The 22,745-nt window shown below is 41.0% G+C and overlaps 1 protein-coding gene across 2 annotated transcripts in view; it reads right to left on the reverse strand.

Annotated features, from left to right (window-relative positions):
• Positions 1–2,810: 2,810 nt before the first annotated feature.
• Positions 2,811–22,745, reverse strand: part of MPPED2 (metallophosphoesterase domain containing 2) — a 122,466-nt gene continuing 102,531 nt past the window's right edge. For both annotated transcript variants that reach the window (XM_042882764.1, XM_042882765.1), the window contains 3 exons: positions 8,816–8,931; positions 6,630–6,743; positions 2,811–3,063 (listed from right to left, as the gene is read on the reverse strand). In XM_042882764.1, the coding sequence (XP_042738698.1) occupies positions 2,945–3,063; positions 6,630–6,743; positions 8,816–8,931 (349 nt within the window). In that variant the 3' untranslated portion in view covers positions 2,811–2,944. The remainder of the gene's footprint in view (positions 3,064–6,629; positions 6,744–8,815; positions 8,932–22,745) is intronic.

A 22,745-nucleotide genomic window follows, 5' to 3' on the forward strand; every position in this document is an offset into this window, starting at 1 on the left:
ATTTCTCTAAATGAACATGTGCATTCACCATCAACATCTCTTGATGATGAAGCAGTGACTGTCCTTGATGCTCGTCTAAGTGGGAAAAGTCTCAGGCTGTTACAAATAAAGGCCCTCCTATTCCAGTGCAGGACAACTTGATTCTATCTGCTACGCACCATGGTCAAAAAGCTGCAAGGCAAACCAAAAGATACAAACCTTTGCAACATACGCAGCTTGCCTATTGCAGAGCCTGGTACAGACTTTTATGTCTGCAAGGAATTGCCTGGAATTTCCTCACTACCAGCCTTCCTCAAGACATACTCCTGGCTGCGCTTCTGCCAGCCTTCATTTATCCGAGTGTTGCCAGAAGGCTTCAGGCTGCTCAAATCCTTGAGCAAACCCGCTGACTCAAAATTTTAGCTTTAGGGGTAATAACTCAGTTTTCGCTACAAATACCTGCAGCAGTGAATGCAGACCTGTATCACAGACTGCACCTGTCCTAGCTACATGCATGCAGTGAAGAGTTGCCAGGTCCGTCGGGAGGCTGGAGAGCAATCCAGGTGCAATGGCTGGAATGTTCTAGAAGCTCATGGCACAATGAAGTATCCCAGGAAATGGATCCTTCCTCCTTATGTGATAAGAACAAACAAAATACCAGTGAGTGAGAATAACGCAGGGTGCATTATATGTAAGGTTGTGCTTGGCTTTTTTTGTCCTCCAAGAAGCTTTATCTGAGGAAGGACAGCCATGTTAAATACAGTTGTTCTTAAATATACAGTTCTTTGTCAGCAAACAGGTGTGGCTGAGAAAACCAATTCTCTAGTCTACCACCCATTGCTGACTGAAAAAAGAAAAGATTCTGAACTGACACCCAAAATGAAGAACTGATCTTTGGTTACAATAAGATTTCAACAGCACCAGGAGGCTTAATAGTTGTCAACTTATTAAGACAAATGGGAAGGCTGTTTATCTCCTCATTTCCTGTATTCACACTACTGCAGGTGCAGAATCACGGAAACACCTCATTTTATTTTTTTGAAACTACATTTTCACAGCAATAAGTGCTTTTTGAAAAGAAGACTCTGCTATTAAATACTTAACTGTATTGCCACAATACCAGCAGGTTCCGTTGTGTTTGTCATTCTATAGGCATACATTGAACCATAATCTCAAGAAGTTCTCCTGCCATCTATGGATTCTGCTGCAGCCACACAACTGAGAACAGATTCAAATAAAGATCCATTTTATTTATCTATGTTTATCTATGACCATTCATTTCTTAACCCACGCTGGATAAGCCTAAAGCCCCTGCAGCTCAGTGCTAATGAACAAGTACACAGGTTAGTACCTAATCCATTTTTCCTTGTGTCACCTAAAACAATACCCTGCAAGACTTAACTGTGCAATCCTGGTTGCACTGAATTATGTAACCTGAAGACAAAACCTCTTCTGTCTAACAGGAATGAAAAGGATGGATGGCAGAGAAGTGAGAGAAAAATTCCGAGTGCCTTATCGACCCAGCTGACATCCTAAGAATGGTAAGCCATAAAAATTCATTGAGGATTAGAAAAGTTCTTACTTACTGCTGCACCCCCAGCTGTTCATGCCACACAAAAATGTAAAATTCCCTTAAACCACATATTTAAAAATCTTGCAATTTTATTTGCATATAAAGGCCGCTAGATATATCACAATAAATTTAAAGAAACAACTGCTTTCTAAATTCCATTAACAAGTTAACATAAAACAGAACAAAGCTCAATAGCATTTACAGTGGTAGAACAGAAATAACTATCTGCAACAGTATTTTGTGCTAGCAAGATTGCATTTACACACAGTGCAAAATAAGAAGAAGGAAATAAAAAAGACAAGAAGAATATTTAAATATAAAGGACAACTAAGCCTTATTTTAGTTAGGCTCGATTGTATCCATATGACTCTATACATGCCTGAACTACAACAAAGATTGAACTCAGGCTCTGGAAGGCCTTGAGCACTTGGAAAATGTGTCACATCCTTCATAATTTAGATGTGCTGTACAGCATAATTTTGCGGATGCTATACTGGCAATATTAAATCCTAGCTTAGTTATAATGCACAAAAAATACATATATATATAAATTCATATTTAAAAGGAGTCCGCATTTACATTATTTTTTTTACTGCATGAAACGCCTGCTCTTTGCAGCTTTCATTCCCAGTTTTTTAAAGCTAAAATAATTTAAAAACAAACAATAAAAGGCAGATATCACATACAGACCGTGGCTATCTATACCATTCTTTACCATACAAAGCAGGTAGTGGACAAACAAACAACTGAGAAGTCTATTCTCCCCTCGCTGCATTTTACTGTGAACAGAAACAAGTTTCAGCACACGCACACATATCAAGAGGCAAATGGACCCCAAAGTCTTGTCTGTGCTATAAAAAAAAAAGTAAAAAAGAAAGGCAGGAAGAAAAAAGAATATAAATGGAGAGATGAAAAGCTAACATTTAGACCATAGGGAAAAGACATTAAAAAAAACCCACGACATTAACAAAAGTTGTGCAAATTTGGGTGTTTTTAAATGCTGCCTATTTTTTTTTAGCTTATCATATAATATTAAAATAAGGTCTCTCACTTCTTAAAAGAAAGCTTGGCTGTCCTTTTGAGAACACTATAACAATTTACAATGGCAGTTTATTGAAAGACAAAATTAATTTTACAAATTCACAATGCTCTTCCAATTTCAAATGAACGCTGCATTTCCAAAAAGCACAACCTCTAACTTTTCGTCTTGTTTCGTTGCACCAGCAATTCACTAAAAAAAACCCCCGCCCCAAAACAAAAACCCCTCCACTCTCCCTCCCAAAATGCCCCCCCACAAAAACCTTTGAAATAAACATGTAACAGAATGCAAGTATTGTAATTAGAAAATGGCAGTTTATAGACCTTCCTCAGTTCCAAACGTGCAGCAGTGCTTCATGATCCTTGAGGGGTTGGAAGGTCAAATATAATTGGAGGGTTGGTTGGTTGAAAGCTGACTGTACACGTTGAAGCATTGATGTACGTTGTGTAACCGTCTGTCATAATGCCATAACCTGTAGGGACAATGTGTCACACTTACTGTAATATAAACAAACGATGCTGCCCATGGGCAGCTGCAGCGAAAGCCTGTTGTGGGATCAATGCTTTGGAATAAAATTATATTAATCCCTTCAAAACGACATGAGCTCTTGAAAGCTGCCAGAAAGACTTGATTGAAAAAGCACAATATACCGTATTTGAAATAAGAACTGAAGCTTTTGGTTTATGCACACATTTTCTCACAGAAAATCCTCTGCTGCAATTTGTTACAGAAAACCAGAGACAAAACCACACATGCACTATTTCTAATTACTTAATTAGCGTGTTGTACTTTGCAAGCTTGTAAAGCCTGTCAGATAATAAAAGAAACAGTAAGGAACAAGAGATTTAGAAGTCACTTCCATTTAATCTACAAAAATCATTGCCCTCTCTGGGCAATAAATGAAACCTCGTAAGCTTTTCCCATGATAGCCTTTATCATACAGGTCCTCACTGCACGACTGCCAAGCTTGTGTTCACACTGGCTCACGAAACCTCAGAAATCTATTAGCATGAGCAGCTGAGGGCCCTGGGTTTGCTCAGCGCAGAGCAGAGCAGGCTGAGGGTCGCCCCATGGTGGCTGCAGCTCCTCACGGGGGGAGGGGGGGGCAGCGCCCAGCTCTGCTCTCTGACAGCGACAGGGCCCCAGGGAATGGCATGGAGCTGTTAGGAGGGTTAGGGAAAGGGTCTGCACCAGAGGGTGGTCAGACACCGGAACACTCTGCACAAGGCACGGCCCCACGCTGCCAGAGTTCAGGGAGCACTCGGATGTCGGGCTTGGATTTGGGGTGGTTCTGTGCGGAGCCAGAAGTTGGACTCCGTGATCCTTGTAGCCCTCTTCCAACTCAAGTTACTCGGTGGTTCTTTGATACAGTCCCACTCATAAATGCTGCTGCAAAGTACTACTTTGAATGAATAACTGGATCTAACCAGCGGTGTAAAATTCAGGTATGGTTTGCTTCTAAGAGGCTTTCACACAGAGCTGAGACTGGCTGATTCGAAAGGAGGCTGCAGTTACATCAGCCTAACAGGCAAGAGAATTCAAATGTAAGAATAGACTTAACAAGAACACAGAGAGATTAAATTCTTCACAAAAAGACCAGAGAAAATCATGACTAAGCAAAGGAATCTCTTGCTGTAAGCACAGTAGAGCGCAGGAGGTCAATGAACAACTACTGGCTTAAGCAGAAAACTGAGGTGAGAGTTACATAGATGACTGCTTTTCGTGAAGGGATGTTGACAACTTGTTCCCAAATAAAGCAAGAATTAGTGAATTTTGATCACAGGATTTTTCAACATGTCAAGGATTTGACTCCACAGTAACACCACAGCATCAGTTTGAGGAGGCTGGATGCTTCTCAGCCTCCTAAACATCTGGCCAGCAGTGCTCTTGTTTCGGACAAATCTGAGGAACCAGCAGTAATGCCTCCTCTCTCCTAGCCTGCATCATCTCTTCCACCTGCCACACAGGAACAGGATGGGATAGAAGAGCGGCCTGCACACGTGTAGAATTTTGGGCAAGCGGAACAAACTCTGTGTGCCTTGTGAACAGTCACACCTGAATCTTCATTAAGCCAGTGTGTGATACTATGACGTGAGAACATGAATTTCTCACTGTGCAAAAGCACAGAAGTTCTCTTCTTGCAGACATTCTCTCAAGGACAGGGAGATAGAGCTCCAGTCCCATCGGTGCATAAGATCCATTGTTTTCAGCTGACATCCACTGAGAGCTTGCAAAGAAACTAGAACAGGTCTGGGAAGAATTTGGCACAAAATGCACTTTTTTTTATTAGAGGTTCATAGAGGAAGAGAACTTCCCACCGCTAACCCACAGGGGAAAAATGTTTTTCTTTTAAACCATTATGATACAGTACAGATCGCTGCTGTCTGAAAGCTAAGATAAATCCAGCTACCCACAGTTTCTATCACAAAGAATAATCACTTCAGAATTGCTGCACTTTATTTATTTGGACTAGCAATTTTGATTTAGATCATCTCGTGGTGGGAAAAACATTGTTTGTGGCTGTTTTTACTTATCAACCAGAAAAAAAACAGGCATGATCAGAATGTGTGTAGCCTCCCTCGATTTAATGGAATGCAGTCTGTGTTCATCTAAGCTAGAGATGAATGAGAATTAATTGCATTGCAGGATAATGCTCTTAACAATTGGCTATTTCTTTCTGTACCAAAACAGGCCACTCTTATGTCTTCTGCATAAATACTAAAACAGGTTCTAAACTTTTTTAGTATTCTTGTAAGAATGTATTTGAATGTTCACTTTCAACACGTGCTACCACCTTTCATGTGAGATTTAAATGTAAGATGCTGCATTATGGTCCCTCAGTGCTTTGTCATAATGATCCTGTGCATTAAAATACCTTTCTCTCCTATTGCAATTGAAAATTTCAGTATCCAGTGTGCTTACAAAAGCTGCAGACCATTTCTGTGTTTCAGCTGGAACTCTTGCTGTGTTCACTTACTCTCAGTATGCAAGGATTGGTATTTTTACAAAATATCCAGTGGTTTCCTGGGAGCATTCTAACACAGCGAACATGCTACTTGAAGTCACATCAGTATTTCCCTTAAAAACTATTGACAGAACTTTATAAACCAGGAATAAAATCAATTTCATAATGTCAAAAGGGCTTAAGTAAAACCAATGGTACTAGTTGACAAAGCTGTCCTTTTTTTTTTTTTTTTTCTTCCCATTTCTCTTTTGTGAAGTTCTCCAAATCTGTGAGCTGATGGAGAACCTAATTAGAAACAGTGCAGAAATCTGCAGATGGGAGGGGATATAAAGCATTTACTGCATCACTTTGAGTCCTAGGGTCACACAGACTTACACTCTCTCAGGCAAACTTCCTAATATTTGTCTCACAGGCATGTAAAAGCTACAAAATTGGTTTAAATATTTAAATGTCTCCAAAATTATCTCATTCCCTCCCACTGCCAACAAACAGCTTTTTGTTTCTGATCTGGAACTGATTATGAGCATATCTCTTTTTATATGTGAGACTGCTGTAAGGTAACACACATTATGAACCGTATCCCAGGATACTTTTAGAAATGCATGCAAAGTGAGTTCTGGCAATGATATTTGCCCTCCTTTCTGCTTTTCTTTACACGCTGAGGGAGGTGAGCTGAGACAGTAAGTTGTCTTCAGTTTTCTTTTTTTCTAGCACCTTTCTTGGCTCTTGCACTTGGAATAATTGGACTAAGTTTCATTTTGGCTTGCATGTGTGGGGAATCTCATCTGTTTCTCCAACTAAGTTTGTCAAAATTTAAATTGCTTTCAAATAACCTGTATAGAACAACCTTTGCACAGTGAGAGATGTAGGTGGCAAAATGCAGCACACGTTCCTGAAACAGCCTGTTTTAATTCTGGCATAAATTCACAAAGTGCCGTGTGTGCAATCACTTCCTTCAGTTCCCTCTCTACTTTAGTCCAATATGTCATTACCCACCCTTTGCAATGCACAACTGACGTGTGCTTCTTTGGAACCAGGCTCAGATCAAAGAGCAGAGAAGCAGTGCTGCTTACCTTCATGGATCCCACCAAAGACATGGAGTTTGGGCCTTACTCGCCTTTGCACTGTGTTTAGCAGTTCCACACAACCAACTCTCTGCAGCTCTTTTGGAACCCAGTCTCGAAAACCTGCAGGCAAAAAATGCAATCAATACTATTAATTTTCTCTATTCAGGTAAGGTTTCACACAGTCTTTCAGGAAGTCATAATTCACTGAAGGTTTATTACATTATCTGCAGTCATAACCTCTCCCATTAAAGCACGCAATGGCTTTTAAGAAGCGTTTCACTGTCACTTTGTCTTCCTCAAGATCACCCTCCTCCATCTGCATTGATATTTTTCTGGATGTGATTTGTTTTTTTAAACTATGGGCTTAAACTCATCTTCCACCTTGAAACCTTGGAACGTTTATTCCCGGCATTGCTGCTGATTTTTCTTCCCTTTCCCCTGGCTCTCACAGCAGCCACCTTCCCAAGTCAGCAAGGTGGCTACTCCAGAGCAAAATACCTGAGGAAGACTGGCTGTTGTACAACCTGATAGCTGCTGCCACCTGAGAGATTTAAAATACAGTCTCCCAACAACTTCCAAGTGCAAGTGCTAGCCTTGTTCTGAATCCCCAGTCACCAACAACAGGCAATGAGTATTCAATTAAAACATTAGCACCCATAGCATCAAAGTATTTCTATACAAAAGCAATTCTGAGCAGAAGGATTAGCAATCCTTTTAAAACAGTACCTATGAAAAACTATAGAAGTGGTTGTGGGTTGTTTTTTGGGTTTTTTTTTTGCTTCTTTGGGAAAATAAACAGATTAAAAGAGGGCTGTTCAAGGTGTTGGCTTTCAATACCCAGTGTGTTCCACTGTCAGTGGGACACAGGTAGCCCTAGTTAGCTTAACAGTATGAAAAGAGCTGTTAGTTACCAAGATATCAGAAGAGCATGAGTACATTATTAGTCAAAAAGGTCTTTTTTTCCCCTTCTTTTCCTTAGCTCTGCATTGATTGCTGACTATTAACTTCGTGGTGACACAATGCATAAGCCATGCATTAATTCCTGATTCCAGAGTCACCATGAAACTCTGCAAGAACACAGAGCCAGCTAGGTAGCATTTAAATGCTGCTTTATAATGGCACCACGCAATCCTGGTTACTGGTGGGGCTTTTTTGTTTTCTTTAAAGTCATTACCACCACAGAATTGAGTGACTACATCTGAACACCTGACCCCTTGGACTTACTAGAACTATGACAAAATTACAGTATATTAGCAGTAATGAATAAGAGGCTGATGCTTCCTCATGCTCAGAAGCCACATTTAGAAAAGGCAGGCGCTCAGTTGTTTTAAAACTGACTGAAATATGAAAGATATGGCTCCAGAGTCCTCACCACATGCATTTCAAAGGAAAGCAGTAAATAACATGTAATAGTATCTTGCGAGGTTACAGGATAGGGGAAAAAAAAAATTCAAATCATTCAATGTAGGCGTTAATTACTTTAGATACGTCCCAAACCAAGCACTCTTGCCTCTGCTGAGCAAGCATCTCAGCATCTTCTTGAGAATTCTGTTTATCACAGAATGAGCACGGAGATCAGAGAGCACAATTGAACTAAATGAAGACTTCAAGTAATTCATGAAAAAAAAAAAAGAAAAAAAGAAGTATGCATACACAGATTGATTTGAGGGCCTAAATTTCTTGCTTCATGAGTTTACTATAAGTCAGCTAGAATATGCAAGAGTAGTTTTAAAGACATTATTAAGTTTAAGAGGAAACAGTCAAGGAGAACGTGACTGTATACTCTTGAACTTTTGACTGCATACTCTCAAACCTTAAAGAAACATGTCATAGTAGTTGGGAAAATGTTTTAGAAGTTTTAGTCAATCTCTGAAAAATCATATGGGATTGGAAAGTGCAAGATGAATAATGTTCTTAAGTGAAATGTCAAACTCTCACGGCCATGGAATCAGATATTCGATATTCCCTTGTTTGAGCGAAACAAAAAATGTAATTGAAAAAAAACACCTGGAAGCTCAACAGTTCTGCTAACCCTAATAATCTCTGTGCTCTTCTTACCAAAAGGCTTTAATTCACAGCCCGGAGTTAGCACGCAGTTACAATAAATCTTATAGCATTAATAATTTTGGTTATTTTGAAGGTAAAATTCTCAGAGGGGAAAAAAAATCTCACACAGCTTTTGTTTCACTTACCAAGGGGAGGTCCATGTGTCATTAGTATATCAATGCCCTCAGGGATAAGGTTCCACTTGTCTAGCAAAGACTGACCTCTGGGTAGGTTAAAGCCCCATCCATTAAACCACGGTGTCCTTTGGGGAAAAATAAGATGAACTGCATCAGTGCAAAATAAAAATCTCTTCTCCATTTTTTTTTTCTGGATTATAACAAGTTCTGCACTGCAGAGACTACTTGCAAACAGCCTTTTCAACAGGAAAGCCTCTCAAGCAAACCAGTTCAAATACATCCACACACAAATCTGTATGTTTGAATTAAAATTAATATCTTATGCTCTTTTTGCATCTCAAGAGTACATGGCCTTTATCTACCAGAGAGAAAAACATTGAAGTAACAAAGGTATAACTAGACTTTAAGTTTAGTGATGTTTAAATGTAAGAACTCTCACCTTATCTTACCTATAAAAACAAACAAAAACCAAGTTTTTGGAGGTAAGGAGAATTAAAGCAAAAAACATCTAGTAGAAAAGAGTTCATTAGGAAGGCCATGTAACATTGTGGTTATGAGCACTCTGATACTTCACTAAAGTCAAACTTCTTTTGCCCAGTACTTTCAGTATCGTAACACTTTCACACAACTTGGCTTAACTCCTGAGCCTCCTAGAGATCCTGATCAATGTTTGGCCTCACAGTAACTTTTTAAGGGAGATCTTATCACTTACAATTCATTTAGGATTTCCTGAGAAAAACAGAGATCCTAAGTTTTCCCCATCACAGCACAGCGTTGCTCTGGGACATTTGTTTATCCACCAAGCCAGACATGTAACAATAAAAAGCTTACTTTTAAGGAGTGTTTTTTCAACATGTACCAGTGAAGCAAGTGGTTTTGATGCAAGTATAATACAACAAAGCCCCTTCTGATCAGGTGCATCCATAGCACAGTTGTTCCTAATGATGTCCACAGCTGTTATTAGCAAGATTCTGTGTAGCTGTTAGAATTGCAATACTTTTGATAGTTCTCATTTAGGAAGCTTTACTTCCTAGAATCTAGGTAACAGACTAGGTTGCTTCATTTTCTACCTAGCATAGCCCTGTTCCAGCCCCAGAGAGTTCAAGCTGCTCTTGTAGCCTTCTTTGTTCTGTAGTTCTGAGAAGAAAATTTTCAGTTTAAAAATAAACCTTGCAGGAAAGCATACACGTTAAATAGGAAAGAGACCATCATGAGTTTTACATCACTTCATTATGTAATCTGCCTCCTGCACCCTCTGAATTATGCAAACGTTCAATACCAAACATGCATCCGAGTGGAAATTTCCTGTTGAGACAGTCTCTACTTCATTTTTACTTTTTTTGCAATTAAAGGTATTTGTTTGTGACAGACAGTCATTTGACCAATGGGGAGTTTGCACACTTATAAGTATATTCTGAGTTCCTGAAAGTCAGCAGCACAGGCAAACAGCAGGCAATAGCAGTCCAGGTGCAAGAAGGACACTGGTGCCCCAGCCATAGACACCATGCGGTCCTGCTGAGCCACTGCTACTCGTACACAGGAACTTGCTCAACCTAGTAGACTTCCTGGGCTTGGATGAATGGCAACAAAGACAGGAAAACCAATGTCATTAAGTGTTTTAGGTAAGCTATGGGTTCCTCATGTGTAGTAAAGCAGCTCCAGCTCTCACTGTTGGCTCGTTCTGCGCCCAGTGAAATGCTGAGGCAAGGTCTTACGCTGTGTAGTAAGGCAAGCACGCTGCACACTAGCTTGACACACAACTGAAATAAAATTGAAGCATGTGCCTTCACTTCAGCTAAATTACAGGTGTTCCTGCTTTTCTATGATTCACCCTTCTGAAACAAGTCCAAATTAGGTACGAATGTTTCCTTTCCTATCATGTTCCCAGGATTTAACGCATCAAGATTATCGTAGCCCTCAGGACTGCAGTTAAAAGTTAAAATACAGTTTGGCTAAACATTCAGCTGCTTAAAAAAACAAACACAGCTCATAGATTGAACTTTTCACTATCAATTAATGATTCTTTCCCCACTTGCATTTCTTCTGCAGATAGTACTTTAGTTATTAAACCATAGTTAAACCTGAAACATGAAACCACATCTGTGATCTCTTTGGAGCTCTTTGGAGACTGCAACCACAGAAAAGCCTCCATTTATCTACAGGTTTTTTATTTTATGTTTCTCTTAAGCACTGAGGGAGGAGGAGGGGAACCTGAGCTCCTCTATATTCTTCCTTCACCAGTCTCTGTAATTAGCTGTGACTAACAGCTACCACGTGGGAATCCACTTGTAAGAAAACTTTCAAGAAGCCTTCACCATTGTGCAGCATGTGCATAAAAAAAAGACAGTAAAATACTTTAATATGCTAAATATTTTCACAGGAAATAAAAATAAAAATAAATAAAAATAAAAAGTGGGGAGGGCGTGAGTGGAAGAACACCTGGGTCACAGATTTAGGTTTTGCTGCCTGAAGCAGATGCTCGGAACGAACAGCGTGAGCACCATGCCCTGGCTCGTACCCAGAGAGCTGCCAGGCCCCAGTGGCACTGTGCAGTTCCAGGCCTTGCAGGAGAGCCAGCAGGGAAGAGCAGAACAGCTTTGTGGCACAGGTTCAGCCTGAGATGAGATCACAAGGAAGGTCACCCCGCGTTTGCACTGTGCTGTGTTGCCGTGCAGGCAAAACGGAGTTGATGTGCTGTGAATCCCTGGAGTGTGCAGGAGCGGCTGCTCCCCCAGCGAGCTTTGGACATGTGGAGACAAGGCCTGCACTGCAGGCAGGCAGGTTCCTCTCAGCAGATATTGGATATTCCACTCCAGTTGCTGCCTCTCTTTGATGACGCAAGGTTAAATATTGTCAAATGCAACTTCTAAATAATCTAGGGGAAAGAAAATGCACACGTAGTTGCGCAGCTCCTGCAGCATCTTTTGAGCTGAGTGCTCGCTGGCACAGAGCACCTCAGCTCTAGGAGGGCATGACTCTAAGGTCCTTTGGCTGCACCCGCCTGCGATAAGCTGCAATCCACTGCAAATAGATAGGCAAAGGCTAATTAAGCATTTATACATGCGCATTTTTCTTTCCTATTCCGTATTTTAGGTAAGAGGGTTCAGTTAGCTACTAGAAACTAGAGTTGCGTAGTTCATTTTGAAGCAGCTCAAAGAAAAGAAAGCAATCAGCTGTAGGAATGCTACAGGGGAGGCACAGACGTAAAACCATGGGAGTCAGGAATGAGAGATTACAAATGATTTTGTCATTTTACGTTTGATGGACCAGAACACTTCCTGGTACACACCGCATGGCACGACACAGGCCCTGCTCACACTCCGTGTCAGCCCATGGCTGGGAAAACCTAATTGAGCCCCTGCTCTTTGCAGCCACGATGCACTTCATAGCATCTTTCATGTGCCATGAAACTGTCACGGTAATTCTCGATCCCTGGCTCACCTGACAGCACAGCCCTCCCCTGCCTGCAAAGCTCCCTTATCGTTTAGGAATAGCAGCTCTGCTGGCACCAGATGTGTCTCAGGGAATAACCTAATGAAAAGCAGACACCTGCCCCATCACTGCCCTCTGCAGTTCCTCATCTCCATGCAGCATTCCCCACAGATCCCTGTCCACCTGGCATTTCAGAACTCACATTTTCCACAGTTAGAAGAATGCCTATGCAGCAGGCCGCATACTGCCTCACACCTTGTGCCACGAGACACGCACCTCACCTGCCACAACACCAAGGAGAGGATCTTAAGCTCCAGGGCAAGACTTCCCATCCTTGCACAGGTGCACTGCAAGAACTGCTTGATGAGAAAGGCAAATCCCTGCCCTTAGAGGCAGAGAGCTTGCTCTTCACCTGCTGATCACATCTCCCTTTCCCCAAGAGACTTTACTGGTCTTTACTATTTTACAATTAAAAAGAAAAAAAAAAGAAGTGAGAAAGCATTGATTTATTATGTAAGTTTTGGAAAATAAAGTCACAACCGCTCCTTGGTGTGCAGATCTCAGAAGCCAGAAAGCCACAGTCACACAGGGAAACAAATGACATAAGGCCATGGCCAAGTTCATCCCAATTATACAGGAACTTGCCTACTTCTGGAACGCTTGTGTCTTTAAGGGATGGTATCTTCCACTGTGCTCTTTCATTCTTCTTTGGCTAGGGGCACATGAATTTAATTCTGCAATCCTCAGAGCAACAACTCAGAAGGGGTACAGTGAGATAAAGTCTAGATAAAGGGTTTCCTTTTACTTCTGGTTTTAACTCTTAAATGCAATTATTTCAATAGTTACTTCTTAACAGGAACACATTCCCAGCTTTTAATTTGCAGTATTAATTCGTTTTAAGACTAACCAATCTCGTCAGAAAGCTTCAGTTTTATCTTTAGTCCAGTGACTAAAGTACACAAGAGACAGAAATCTCAGGCTGCTTCCTTCTGCAAGACAGAGTTGAGGGAATGCCTAACATGCATCACAGCAGGGAAACTTCCACAAAACCAACAACAAAACGCTCTGTATTTTGGTCTGCATTGGATGTGAACTCACAAGCCTGGCTTAGAAGAGAGATTGGTGGCCCTCCTTCAGCAGAAGAGAAAGGATGGGACAGGGCACTGAACGTGCGCTCCTAGAGTTGCTCAGTTACAGGACTAACTTATACATGTATCTCCAAAGTGCCTGTTGCAGCCCTACATGAATGGGGCAGCAGGGCAGTGCGTTAGTAGAAGAGAAACTGCAAAAAACCAACCAGCAGAATCAACACCAAGTCCTCCCTCCACACTTGTCTGCTGAATGGAGAACTGCCTGCTGAGATGCATCAAGTGACTGCAGTGGGCAACAGGAGAAGGGGATCTGCAGAGTGCATGTAGCCAGGAAAACAAGACACAGCAGGGCAAGTGCATAATGCACTACATAAGCACATTTTACGTTTTATAAGGTAAGAGCTGCTATAAAGACCGTGACACTTGCTTTCAGTGCTACAAAAGCATTTTTCATTAAGCACTTTCTCATAGTGGGTATTAAAACACTTTTTTTTTAAATAAAATATAATGGAACGAGGAAATCTTTAAGGCTAAATAATTTCCTAAATGTGCTCATTATAACATTGTGATTTTGCTCATAATGTTGTGGCATCTGAAAAGGACAAAGCCTGGTGATTCTAGCTGTCTGAGCTCATTTCCACTAGCATGTACGTACTGTGCCTAACTGTCTCACTGGGCATGTGGGGATGCTAATATACAACCTAAAGAAGTATCAGAGTCCGGATCCTTGGGATTTTGCTTATCAGGCATCTTTAATCAATTGAAGCTCTCCTGGGGCAGCTCTTATGAAAGTGGGTTACCAGCACTGTGATGATGTAATGGTATGCATCTTCTTGTTAGTGAAGCACAGATTTTAGGCACCTATGCAAGTGTTTGAAAAACAGCAGAGCTACGTTTTCAACATTACAAAAAAAAAACACAACTGAAGCTACAACAGCTGTTGGCATGTCGGCAGGTTTTCTCTGTCTCTTTCAACTCACACACTACGATTTCTAAACATTCACTGCTTCTCTAAATGATAAAACATTTGAGAGAAACAACCAACGCACATCCCCCAAGTTTTTTCCACAGCACCTTTTTCCACAAAGCACTCTTCCACAAAGTGGCAGTAAGCACCCTGCTCCTACAGAACTAGTGTGAATTAGTGTATGCCTTGCATTAAGCTGTTCTGAATTTCCACCCTCGATTGTACAGCGATAGAAGGAGGCTTTCACTTGGTCTCCTTGCAGAAAGAGATCTGTGCTTGGATCTCTGAGAGGTAAGAAATAAAAACAAGGTCTTCAGCTGCTGCTATTTAGCAAGTTCTTTAGATGTGCTGATCTGGACCAGATTATCTCCTAAAACAAGACAGACGCGGGCATAAGCGCAGCATTACCTGTCTGTCTGATTGGAAAATGCTGCGTGAAAAGAATTCCATTCTTCATCTTGCAGTTCTTCCCTGTCTCATTCTCTTCACATCTCTCTCTGCCTGTGATGCCTCAAGGCTGCTCCACCTTTTCTTGACAAATGACTGAGCTCTGCTCCCGAAATCTACTCCTGCGTAGAAGGCAGTCATGTAAAGGAAAACAAAAACCTGCAAGGGTTTGAGAAGCATAAGGCCAAAAGTGCTGGCTAATGGGAGGTTAAAATGCCAGCAGTGTCCTGGAGGATCATAGGATATGACGGACAGCAGGACACAGAGCATGGGGCTCCCTGAGGACGGGAACAAAGAACACGCAGTGAAGCAGAGGTGGGGGCAACAAAAGCAAGGCAGTGATACAGGAGAGAATGGCAATAGCTGAGATTTTCAACTTTGCCTCAGAGAAATTTTGGATAAGTAACTGAACTGCTCATCAAAGAGGAAATCTCCAAATCTTCTGAGGCTTCCCAATCTCTAGATGTATTGCAATTATTTTATTTAGGGCTTTACTTAATGAGATCTGGGAGATATTTTAATATCCCAAAAATATGAAAATAATTCAAACTTGACTCAAGGGCTAATTTCATTCCACTTTTAAAAAGAACGGGACTACAAAGACCTACTAACAAAGGCGCTTATTAGACCTTGCATGTTTCTGTATTGTGTATGACTGAGGAGGGCTTGAAGGATACACCTGGCTGTAAGTTAGGGGCAGCCTCAGTTGGGCTCATACAGGACACTGCATTGCCCCAACTGCAATGGGGAAACAAAGCACCATGCAGCCTGATTTGCAGAACTGGTTCTTCTTCCAGAGCGGGCACCTTGTCCCCTTCATCCCATACTTCTTCTCTGTGCAGGGTACATCCCCTTACGTGCCAAAGGATGCTGCAGTATTCAAAGGAGCTGGAAATTCTCAGTATTTAAATGGTAGAATTTCATGATCTTTGTAGAAAGAGAAGATGGATTGTTTGGCTCAGAAGCTTCCCACAGCACAAAGTGAACACCCGCCCTGAAGGAAAGGGCAGAGGGAAGAAGGAAGAAGAAAAACCAGCAGCAGTTGGCTGAAATTTTGATCAGATTTTTCTCACTGACTTTGCGTGTTCTGGAATGATGCTTGGATGTCCAGCTCCTCCTAGGAAACATGATTGTATGCTATTTATATGTTACCTCGAATTTATGTTCCACGTGCCTCTTACTATCCATGCAGGAAATGTAAATGGACAGAGCTTCAATCCCAGGCAGAGCTGAAAGAGGGTTTTATTAGTAGCTGTTTTTCTGCACTGACAACAGGTACAGTGAAGACAGAAGGGAAGTAATTGCCTCTCCTCACAATCCATACAGATTTCTGCATATTTTCCATTTATGTAATTGCTTCTAGTAGCTTCTGTTGAATATATACATGTATAAATCAAAGTTGCATTTAGAAAATACTATCTATAACACAAACAGGCTACGTTGCAAGTGAACCATTAAACAAACACTGTCAGATACAAGGGTTTATAACAATTACAACTCTGAAAAGAAGTTATTCCTGCCTGTCCTATTGGTGAATTTGGTTTGTTTCCCTAGGAAACAGGCTCCAGAAACTTCATGGTTTTGGATGATACTTAAAACAGAATTCTTTACCATCACTAGAGTCTCCACAGTTCCTCTGAAAGGCTGTACTGGCCACAGAAAAGCATGATTGCTTATTTACTAATAAGTGCTGGAAACACAAACTAGATTTGTTCCACATACATCTGTGCGTGTATTTACACAGTGCTTCAGCATCTTAAGTAACTTTATGTCTGTACTCCTTGCTATTAATATAGGTAACTTAATGACAGCATCATGAAAACAGAACTGTCCCCCATTAGGGGGGATTAGCACTGGTTGGGGACTCCTTAAGATCCCCTAAGCCAAGGGAGCAGCTCATTGCTGCCAGAGAGGTCTCCACATTACCCTGCTACAACTCCTTACATCAGCTCCAGCTCTTGCAGTTCTTCATGAGCTGATCCAACTCACTAAAACAGCAGAAAACTAACTAAAGAGTAGAAAAAAACCCACACAAGCGAACAAAAGAACACAGACAACCAGAAGGATATGAGAAGAGGTGAGGTTTTTAGGCATCGCTGGTAAACACTCATCTGCTAGTACCACTAGATGCTACCAGCACTTTTTGTTTGTTTGAGGTCTGCGCTATTTTCAGCTGGATGGAAAGTCATTTACCCTTCATAACTTGATAAAAACAACCAAAACAATCAAAAAGTTTCCAGGGTCACAATACACATTTATTTGGCATGTAGGCACTGCATAAAACATCATGGCTAGACTTGAACTGGTAATAATGTTTTACCGTTCAACTATAAGAGCCACGAAACACTCTTAAGGTTCACCAAAAGCTGTGATCCTGCACTGGAGTATGCAGGAAGGGACAGTTAATAGCTTCTGTCCAGTCACACACCACCAACATACTTGCCAAATTCTGTCAACCAAGAAACCACCAAAAAAAGTCAGCAGGGGAAAAGTGCAACCTCTGGTTATTTGCTTTGCATGCACACACAGAAATTCTGTGGCTGACATTACATACAACTTGTGTAAATACACATGGGTGCATACTGCATGTATATACACACACTATATTATGTGCGGGTATGATATATATGAGTATAAATACATATATCTTCTGTCGCTCTGCCTGTGACAAGGAGTCCAGCAAATAACTTGAGGAGATGGAAGACTGTACTCCCAAGTCAATGAAAACTTGTACTACAACAGCACTCAAGCATGAGAGCAGGAATATGAGTTAACATTTTCGGGTTATTACCTGGAGGAGCTGTCTTATGAATGAGTCAATTTAGCAAATCAATTAAAGTAATGCAGTTACTTGATCAACAGATGAACGCGAAGAAAAAAAAAAAGGCAAAGGCTGAGAAAAAAAAAAACAACGCATGAGGATCATAAAAGAAGCAGAAGCTGCTAAAAGGACTGCAGAGCATTCAGCATTGCAGAGGTAGCAGCAGCAGCATTACTTTAATTGAAAAGGATCTGTTTAAGCATGGGTCACTCGCTTTTGTTATCTCTGAGACCATTAAGCAAAGAGCTCAGGTTACATGCAGATCAGTTTATGCAACATTTCATTTTAGGCTCACCCACCCTCATGATGTCCCTACAAAGAGGTTTGGGGGAGATGCCGATTACCACAGACCGAACGAGGATTAATTTGACTGTTTGGGGAAAAAAAAAACAAACACCCAAAAACCTAACATGGAAACCTTAATTAGAAACCAATGTAGTAGAATCTTTACCTCAATATCAGGGACTCCACCTGATCAACAAAATGGTCCTCAGGCTCTATCCAGCTCTCATCTTGACTGAGAGGATTTTCATTGCATATCCCTCCAAGGCAACATGCAACACCTGATTTCCCTCAGAAGAGGTTTAATGGCACATAAATAAGAGCAAGCGAGCAGCAGGGGAGGGAAAGAAAGAAAAAAAAAGAAAAAGAAGAGGCAAGTAAGATCTGATCTCACTCTCTTCTAGCCAGGGGCATTCTGCAGTAGCCAAAGTCCTGGCATCGTCAGATGTTCTCCTTTGCTGTTAGAGCTTCACAACAACATATTCAAATCCCTCTACACGATACACACTCATGTTTTTCAAAAAACTCATTTCCAAAGAAAAGCTGTGAGCTCATACTCCACGTTTCCACCTGAAGTGAGTTTTTAGCGATGAGTTACAAGCCTATGAACCGGTGGTTTATAATAGAAAGTCAGACTGACATTTAAATAGAGTGGCACTGGAATAATGGTTTAGCATTAGTATTTTATGGGAGGATGAATAACCACAAAGTTAACATACTGTATTTTCTAGCAATAAAAAATCTATTGAAAACAAAAGGTCATTTTATTTGATAATGTAAATGAATTAGATTTGTACTGTATGGTCACGAGAGTAAAGGAAAGATTAATTCTTAAAGAAGTCAGTATATCAGGATAGCTGGGATTGGTTTGTTTTGAATTCCTTAACCATGTCGGAAGGCCTGAGGTTCACAACCCACAGCCATATATTGCTGTACTCTCCATTTTAATACAGGCCCTGGACTTCAGTCGGATCTGATAAAAATCTGGAACTTGCAGTAGGCCATTATGTGGGCAAACTATTCATTTTATATTCACCTCCTTGTCGTGTCAGTGCAGAGGTCATCTAAAGAGGGGGCCTAATTAATCAAACTGTCAGAGCCAATGAGGAGGAGCATGTTAATAGGACTTTTATTTCACCCAGGAAAGCAGTGGTCTGACAGGAACCAGAAAATATGGCCTTGATGTTGCTGTTTATTAGCAATGCTGAGATCAGTGGTAATAGGTGCCAAGCAGCTTATGTTTGATAAAGTGCTGAATGTCAAGAACCTGCACCAACTAGAAATTAGACTGACAAGAGGCAGGAATCTCGGTATATTGATAGCTACCGAGAGGAGAGGCAGGTTGGATATCATCACAGAATGGGAATCTGCACAGGCTGCACTCTCAGTTCTTCAAAAGAGAAGCAACCTCACCCCCAAATGACAAAAAAAAAAACCAAACAACAAAACAAGCAAGCAAACAAACTACAGCTATTTTCCTGGACTTAAAGGTGAGGGTTTTGTTTCGTTTTCTTGCACTCCAGTTTGATACTGGAGTACATAATACATTAGCTAATGTAGTCACATTGGCAGAAGAGATCCCTAAACTTGGTACAGCAGTGCAGAACTTAAGGGGATCGCCTAGATGGGAGCCCGTGTTAGCATAAGGCTGGCATGCAGGTGCAGCCTTAGAGAGAACTGGCCAGAGATTCAGCATGGACCAGCTAACACTGAGTTGAGGCCAGTGCAGAGGCTGCAGCAGATGAAGCAGGTAGGTCCACACACCTCTCACTCTGTTAGCTTGCGTACTCAGCGAGTTAACCCCTGGCCCCACTAAACATCATAATACTGCTAACATAAATGTGGCCTTCCCACAAAATGGATGTTCTTAAACAAATTGCACACCCATAGTAAAGAAAAAAGTAAGCGCATCTAAAAGGGAGTGAGTGGGAGACAGAAGAGATGCTCACAGTTTTTGAAGGGCATTGGACTCATTTTAGCAGCAGCCACAGCATTTGCTGTGTGGGTGATATATGTAAAACCTTACATTAATTATTTTAGTAATGTGCCTCTACACAATTTCTCAGTCTGCAATGCATTTTATACTTCAGGCCATGGTAAGTTTTATAATTAACTACTTTCTCAAGCCATTTTAATTAAATTTTTTTCCAACACCATTATTTCCAAATGAAGAGAGAGCTAACATTAAATAGCCTTCTAAATAGAGTTCTGCAGGAATGTACTCCTGTAGGATAAAGCACTCAAGAATTGGCAATGCCCCTGGGAAGGCGTAAGCAGGGAAAGGAAATGAGCTGCTAAGGGGAACCTCGAACACTGATGGGACACACGAGTGACCTGATAAGGCAAAATCTTTCTTGGTGGAAGAAGGCTGTTGTGTTTACGGCTGCTGCTATGGATCCAAATAACCTCATCCTGAGTTATCTTCTTGTTTTTATTTTCCCTGAGAACATTCCCTTGTCTGGGTCTTCCTCTTAGAGCCAGCAATACTAAAATTGGAAGCAAATGTTGCAGAACTGAATTGTGTGGCCACTGACCGCCCTGGCTCAGCCTCCAGGGCAGCCACGCTCCAGCCCTGAGCTCTCAGGAGGCTGACACAGAGGCACGAGCCACTGTCCAGGGCAGCTGAGCCTTTGTCGTACGGATGGCTGTCCTGTTGAGTGGCCTAGCACAGAGACCAGAAAGATATGCACTAAGGTCACTGATCTCAGCTGGATTTTAGACTGCTGAGCATTAAGGTGTATAACAATTCCTTCTTTGGTGGTAAACTCGTTTTGAAAACTGTCTGCCTTTCTCCCAACCCTTCCCCTGCTTCTCCAGCTAGGGGCACCGCTGCCTTCCCTTGGTGCCAAGACTGAGATGTGAACTACCACATAACCCATGTTTTGCTTTGTTTGTTTAAAGGAATATCTTTTCAGTTACAGCATTCAGATCTTCAGCTGCACAGATAAGGGACTGGCAGCACTGCACACAGCACGGGGTACTCAGGGCAGGAACTGCTCCTTTGGTAGCAAAGCCCACTTGAAGCCATACCATCAAACAACAGCTTTAAAGATAACAGTTCACCCCTCCTAGAGCAGAAAAATAACAAAGAGGAGTTCGGACATTTCCTAACCTTCTGTTGCTGATAATGCCCTTTCAAATGGTTAAAATTATATTGACTTTTCCTTACAGTTCCTAATTTAAACAAATTGAGGCACAACTCTGTACTTCACAGTAAGCGTGTCAGGTTGAAAACAAACACACAAAGATAAAGTCTAGTCCAAATGACCACCTTTTGGAAATTTGAACGGCTGCTCTTACAGCTACAAGAACAGACCTGGTGTAAAACCTTAATGGCTGTGAGCATCACTTTTGCATTCCTTAGGGACAGCACTGTTTTTCCATGTTATATTTATGTTTGACATTTGTTTCAGCATTAGCATGCAAAGTAGAAAGTAGCATCAACTCAGAACTGTGTTAATTGAGTAACATTAGAAAAAAAAGTACTATCTGTGTTTCTTTTCTGCTGCTGACAATTATTACTTTACCATTAGCATAGTATTTTATTAGTGTCAGGATTTTATTAGCTAGATCATACTGTTACATTATTACTGGGCTGGGAGGGCCATGCTTGCATTTTTTATAATCTCACACCTTTATTTGTGATGCTGATGTAGTCCAAGTATGGGCTAGAAAATGTTTCTTCAACAGCTCTGTAAAAGTGTATTCTTAAAACTGCCTGCCTAACAGAGACATTGCTGTTAATTTGAAACAAAGGAAAATCTGCATGTTAATCCCAGTGACATTTCTATAGGAACCTTATTTATGGTATGACAAAAAAAAAAAAAAAAAAAAAAAAAGGTTTTTTCTTACAGACTCATTAAATCTAAGTCTCAATTAACTACTAGGACATTTTTACAATGGGTTTAGTGACATACGATGATAAATGTCTGTATAACATCCTCCAACAATAGCCACGACGATACTCATAACTTCAGTGTGTATAAACACTGCATCAGTTTTAACAATGAGCCGTCCTGAATAGTAGGAAGTGAAGTAACACTAAATGCATTCTTACTGCCCAAACCTGCTCTTTGCTTTAGTTGTCTCCCCCATTGGTTTCTGTTTTGTTTGAAGCAATTGCTTTGTTTTGTCTTCCCAGTGGGAAAAGTAATCTCCCCCTTAAAATTATGAGAATTTAGAAGCTAAAGTTTTTAAATATTACCCCATCCCTTTGAAATTTTGACCTAGGCAGAAAGGTTTCCTGAAATTTGATTCTTTAGAGATAAAAGGGTTGGCAGCAGGATGAAAGCAGCCCTGCCCTTTTTTCCATGTCAGAGAAATGAATGGAATGGCTTATGAATACATGCAACTCACCCCATTCAGGAGCCACTCTGGTGCCTATTTGTCCTGAAATATCAGTGTTGGGTTACTGTGCAAATCAACAGAACTGTTAGCCAGCATGAACTTGATTCACAAGAACAATGAGGGCTAGACAAGCTTTTGAGCAACTTAACAAACTTCTCAAAGGGAGTGCAGAAAATTTAAAGATATTTCTAAGGGAACTGGTTTCCAAATACTTTACAACAGCTACCAATTGTAACTGAACAGGCTCGATTGCTTTCCTGTTCGAGGCTGGCCTCTGATTTAATTTCACATCAAATGATATCACAAAGCTGGACATGGTAAACTACAGCATTTACACTGGAGACTGGGGTCTGACATTCTGTCTAAATGAAATTTCCCAGTTGTCCCAAACACTTTTTATCTTATTTCCATGCTAGCAGTTTGAAATGTCACTACATGTTGCCACAGTGACAGATGAGTAAAAGCACAAGAAAGCAACCTAGCTGGTTTCTCCGATGGATTCTGCATGGCAAATGCAAAAATTTCCTTTTGCTCTGCTTCTTGGTTCACACA

This window comes from Lagopus leucura, unplaced genomic scaffold, assembly GCF_019238085.1.
Source record: "Lagopus leucura isolate 7727_CA_CO unplaced genomic scaffold, USGS_WTPT01 Super-Scaffold_100035, whole genome shotgun sequence".
Taxonomy (NCBI): domain Eukaryota; kingdom Metazoa; phylum Chordata; class Aves; order Galliformes; family Phasianidae; genus Lagopus; species Lagopus leucura.